The sequence below is a fragment of the Panulirus ornatus genome, chromosome 28, assembly GCF_036320965.1.
Source record: "Panulirus ornatus isolate Po-2019 chromosome 28, ASM3632096v1, whole genome shotgun sequence".
Lineage (NCBI taxonomy): Eukaryota > Metazoa > Arthropoda > Malacostraca > Decapoda > Palinuridae > Panulirus > Panulirus ornatus.
The window spans coordinates 13,051,747-13,057,878 of NC_092251.1; the positions used below are offsets into that span (position 1 = coordinate 13,051,747).

Genomic DNA, 6,132 nt, shown 5'->3' on the forward strand with positions numbered 1-6,132 from the left:
GTGTCCCCAGACGTCCACGACCGACGACTCTGGGGGAGAGAGAGAGAGGGGGAGAGAGAGAGAGAGAGAGAGAGAGAGAGAGAGAGAGAGAGAGAGAGAGAGAGAGAGAGAGAGAGAGAGAGAGAGAGAGAGAATCTACTCACTCACTTCCCCCTCCTCGCCTTCCGAGGGATGACTTCTTCCTAGATGTGGTCAGATATAAGATCATACTTGGACATAGTGAGCATCATGTTGACTGAGCACACAGGGCCCGGCTACAGGACTGACCTCCCCCCAGCTTCTCATGGTATGTAAGAGTGAGAGAGCTTGCCCTGGGCTATGCAAATTGACTGCTTTCGTAACATCATTAATCAGGTTTGTGTTTGTGGTCACGTCACCTCAACGAGAGATTTCTTTTCTTTTTTGATATTAGTTTAGACGGCACGGCTAACTGATTGCTCTGATCAAGGACATCTCATCAACGCAATATATATATATATATATATATATATATATATATATATATATATATATATATATATATATATATATATATATATATCCCCAGGTATAATGCGTATATCTATATATATATATATATATATATACACACACACACACACACACACACACACACACACACACACACACACACACACACACACATATATATATATATATATATATATATATATATATATATATATATATATATATATATATTTATATATATATATATATATATATATATATATATATATATATATATATATATATATATATATATATATATATATATATATATATATATATATATATATATATATCCCTGGGGATAGGGGAGTAGAATACTTCTCACGTATTCCCTGCGTGTCGTAGAAGGCGACTAAAAGGGGAGGGAGCGGGGGGCTAGAAGTCCTCCCCTCTCGTTTTTTTTTTTAATTTTCCAAAAGAAGGAACGGAGAACGAGGCCAGGTGAGGATATTCCCTCAGAGGCCCAAGTCCTCTGTTCTTAACGCTACCTTGCTAACGCGGGAAATGGCGAATAGTTTGAAAGAAAAAAAGAAAATATATATATATATATATATATATATATATATATATATATATATATATATATATACTGGCGGAAGTCATGTGCTCAGTTTATCATCGACCAACACTTCAGAGTGGATGAAAAGCTGGGACGACTGTGAACCCGATTGCCGCAGCCAGGATTCGAACTTATGTGCTTGACCCCAGTCGGCCCGTAAGTGCGTCACAGTCTGCAACGTCTACCGCTACACCACGGAGATGACGCCATTTATATCATAACAATATATGCTATATAGTTTCCAGAATTCGTTCAGTCCTGGTTTCTCATGACTTCATGACAGTGCAGATCGCTGTGTTCTGTTCTGATCACGTTTTCTTTTCTTTTTTCTATATTTTCGTAACAAGAGTCTCGAGTGACGTGCCCCAACCCATCCTGTGTGGCGGCGTCGCAGAAGTGGATACAGAGTGCAGTAACGGTCCTGGCCACGGGCCTCGGTGGCTGAAGTGCGTCGCAAGTTTAAGATAATGTTAACAAGCGCTGGGCAGCACTGATGAGTTACTATGCAGTTTACATGGTAAGTAAACTGTTTACAAAGAAGGAACAACCATGAATGGATTATGCATCAAGATATATATATATATATATATATATATATATATATATATATACGAATAAAGTGTACATGAACGCGCACCTTCATAGAACATACAAAGCTACAACAGCCAGGATCGAACCTGGGACACCTTGTGCAAGAGGCAGGCATGCTAACCGCTAGGCTAAGGGACTGTATAATAGGAAACAACTATTCGAAATACTAAGTACTCGAATACCCTTCGTCTCACAATGGTGAGCAACGGGGTCTATCGGTTGTTTCCGAACAGAACACATAGCCAGCTGATAGCGTTTTACCGAACCTGACTCTACAACGCGGAGTTATATGAATACGAATAAAGTGTATATGAACGCGCACCTTCATAGAACATTCAAAGCTCCAACAGCCAGGATCGAACCTGGGACCCCTTGTGCAAGAGTACTTAGTATTTCGAATAGTTGTTTCCTATTATACAGTCCCTTAGCCTAGCGGTTAGCATGCCTGCCTCTTGCACAAGGGGTCCCAGGTTCGATCCTATCTGTTGGAGCTTTGTATGTCCTATGATATATATATATATGTATATATATATATATATATATATATATATATATATATATAAAAGGCAAAATCAGAATACTTTTAAGTATTTGAGATCGACCGTTGTTGTGAATGAACTGTTTACACATATCTTGTGAAATGCTCGGGAGGAATCACAACTGAACTCACCAATTTACAACAGATGAAGGTTGTGAAGGTAGCTCTCTTCGTTAAGGTTTCATGTACTACGTTCGGTATCAACAAGAGGGTTAAACTCCTATGAGTATTTACAGCCCAGCTTGTGTTGAGCAACAGCACGGTGTCTACTGATCGTGTTAGTGAAACTATATATAAATATGATCCTTCTTGCATGACATTATGCTAGTCACTAGGTCTCCTTGAGTTGATTTCACTACTCCATAAGTCTATCAAAGAATAGTTTCATATTCTTTTGAAATGATAGTTTTAAAGGCTTTTCCCAGGCAGTCCCAGGGGATGATAATCAATTTCAACCCTCAAAGCAGAAGTTTTTTTGCTCATTCATCAGCCGTATCATGTATCCGAGCCAGTATGTGGGGAAATCTAGAGAAACTGGCCTCTAAATCTATGACTGGGTGATTTGGATGTACCTGTGATCGTGCTTTAGACACAAACATATTGCAGTTACGCTGAAGAGAGTTTAGTGTAGTTAGTGAGGAAAGAAAAATCACTTTCAATGAGATCAGTCATCTTTGGGCGTATAACTAATCAAAGGTTCATATGGAGAATGAACAGGTCAGTTTGAAATGTGGATGGTCAATGATTGCCATGTTTTACTCAGGCTATTCTCCGCTTCCATCTTCTTCCCGTGATAACTAGAAAAACCAGTGAACATATTGCTAATCTAATCATAACTTCAGTGACTAGGGATTCAGGACAATGTATCACATACTCCTCAGGTAACTGGTAATAACAATGCTATGTACGATGACGAAACATTGTTGTGTAGCCTAACGCTGGCAGCCAGTGAGAACTTTGGGCGCAGTGTCTTCATTCATAACAGTTAACATCACTCCTGAACAGACAGGTGAAATTGTGAGGTAGTTGTAGTTCTGTGAAGTTGCTCAAGTAGGAGAAAGGCCAGGGCTGAGTGTGAGGGATGAGGTTGGAGAAAGGCCAGGGCTGAGTGTGAGGGATGAGGTTGGAGAAAGGCCAGGGCTGAGTGTGAGGGATGAGGTTAGAGAAATGCCAGGGCTGAGTGCTTGAACAGAATGTGAGGGATGAGGTTGTACGATACAGGTTGCAGGTTGTGAAGGGCAGGAGGGTTCAGCTTTAAGGGTCAAACTGTATGGAGGAAGGTTGTGGAGACAGTCTTGTCAGGGACAGGTTATGTGGGACAGGTAATGGAGGGGACAGGTTTAGGTATACCTTGTTTAGGGACAGAGTGTGGCAGGGCAGATCAAGAGGAGTAGGTCGTTGAGATTAGGATGTAAGGGAAGGAGGAATGGTGGTCAAAGCCAAGTCGTTAAGGACACGAGTGTTGACGTCTTGCTGTTTTGGTCTTCGGTCAGTAAACTAAGGAGAGAGCATTCGGGTCACGCTCCCGTATTACTGATTAACGATGAGATAATTAGATTAAGCTGTGGGTGAATTTCAAAATGTGACAACACCATTTGACTTTCACGTCACCTTAGGTGACTGCCACCTTCCCCCTGGTGTATTACCAGATCAAGTGCGATTCTCTTAATGCTGAATTCCGCCGCAAAGGTGTCCACGTTGGCCTAAATCCCTCCATCATTTCTATAACAGTGGTCCAAGGAAGGAAAACCCAGGCTGAAACTTACAACCAACGTTCGTGAAGACTGTGACCTTGTCTGTCGAGTTTGCGAAGGCCACGCAGCGCCCTTCAGCCGCTCAGATGATCGGGCCAGCGGTGACCGGGCGTTATTTGACTGGGGCGGTCCGCGGTTATGACCAATGTCCCTGCGTTCAATGGCGTGTCATTACTGGAAGGTTGACGGCCTTCTTTGCCCTTTGAACTTCCCCCCCGTGGTCAAGAGAAGGTGAGAGGCCTGAGTGTGCCCTAATATTTGGGTCAGGTCAGGAGGGTGGAGTTGCTTGGAGCTGCTATAAAAGCAAGCGTCGTTACACTAGATCACCACACCACCTGAGAACCACAGACAACCAACATGAAAGCAGTAAGTCTCGTGTCTAAAGGATAGTGTTGCCACACGCTCCTCTAGTCCTACCTGTCTGTCCGATTCATAGTTATCAGTAATGATTTTGTTTAGGTCACTTTTTCAGGAGTCAAACTCTGCTGGACGATTAGTAAACCTTATTGGATCCCACTTCAAGTGTCAGTGGCCGAAATACCTGGACTGTGACCATTCAAAATATTTTCGCTGTTTCATTTCCATATTTGACGGGACAATAGATGCTAAAACTTACACTCACTGAATACCATCTGAAGATGTTTTTTAGTATTTTCCTCGACACTTATAGAATGAGCTGTCAGGGCACTGGTAATGGTTGACTTTGCATCCCATTTTCCTCGTATCATCATAATATAAAACTTATGTCATAACACCTGTAGTAATACTGTCCTTCTTCGTCGTCCCACGACACCAAAATCTAATGCTAACGGTCCAGTTTCTTATGGATTGCATTTCAATGGTTTCCCTCTAGCTTTTTCGAGCAGTCTCCACCTCCTCTGGGTCTCCATGGCCCTCCTTGTTCTTGACTTCACACCATATCCTTCCTAGTATTATGTGTTATTATTCTACCATTATCCACTGTCAGTGTTTATGTTTTATGTCAGGTACTCATCCTGTTGGGTTTGGCCGTCATGGTCGCTGCCCGTCCTGACATAGATCTCGACCTGGAAGACTTTCACCACGAGCAAGACATCGCCGAAGACACATCAGTGACTGGCTCGTACAGGTGAGTGTACACCTCCCAGGCTCGTTGGTCAACGGTTTTGAGACAGTCTCTCCTCACATAAGACACAGAATATTGTTAGCAGAAAGACAAGCCGTCCATCTGGCTCATATACGAGGGAATACCACAGACGCTTTATGATCGTACGTTATCGCTTTCTCGTTCCAGATGGACTTCACCTGAAGGTGTGGAATACTACGTTAAATACGTTGCCGACGAAGATGGTTTCCGTATACTGGAGTCCAACGCCGTCCCCGCCACTGCCGATGGCGTGAGTGCTGATGGCTCACAGGGATCCTTCATATCAATTGAGGATCTTGACGACTTCTTCGATGATAAGTAAAGGACAAAACCAAATGTTCCTTGAAATGACACTCCTCCCCCTGAGCTTTCAGACGTTGTAAAGTGACTGTGGTGCTCCTCCTCTTCCCCAACATGACCTGCGTCATTCTTCGTCCCTAACAGTGAGGTCACCGGGCAGGGGTGGCCACAACAAGAGGATGGGACGAGGCTACAATGCCTGGACCTCCCCACCACTACTCTCATTCGACCAGCTACTGTTACCTATCTTTACATTTGATCTATTGCGACTGTCTGTCTCTCTTCGTGCCGATGTCAGAATCTATTGTCGGTACCTTCTCTCAACTCAGTCCCTGTGGGCTACCCATTGTACCTTATAGTTATTTATTGCAAGAAGCAACAATAAAACTCTGAATATAAAACTCGTTTTCTCTAGTCCAAAGCCTCTTGCAAGTACATATAATCAAGATATTAGAATGATTTAAACGTTTTGAAATCTAGCGCACAATTTGTTCAGCGAACGTAGGTGACGACCAGCCTTATAGTGCCACGCACCTTACCTGCAAGACAGAGCTTCATGATATGACACAGTCAACTCGGCGGTCCAGCAGAGTATACTGGGACGACATCGACGTGGGGAGAAATTCTATGCATGAAGCAATGTGGTTCTGGGTCACAGAAACAGCTGCTGACCTTAGGCAGATAGTAGGTGTGTGGCACTTGGCGTCATTTTTAAAAGGTCACTCACACCTGTCCACGAGTGATCCTAACT

The 6,132-nt window shown here is 43.0% G+C and overlaps 1 protein-coding gene across 1 annotated transcript; it reads left to right on the forward strand.

Annotated features, from left to right (window-relative positions):
• Positions 1 to 4,200: 4,200 nt before the first annotated feature.
• On the forward strand, positions 4,201 to 5,782 carry LOC139757850 (uncharacterized). The gene is made up of 3 exons (XM_071678749.1): positions 4,201 to 4,321; positions 4,942 to 5,063; positions 5,229 to 5,782. Exons 1-3 carry the CDS (start codon positions 4,313 to 4,315, stop codon positions 5,401 to 5,403), a joined length of 306 nt encoding a protein of 101 aa, XP_071534850.1. The 5' UTR covers positions 4,201 to 4,312; the 3' UTR covers positions 5,404 to 5,782.
• Positions 5,783 to 6,132: the final 350 nt, after the last annotated feature.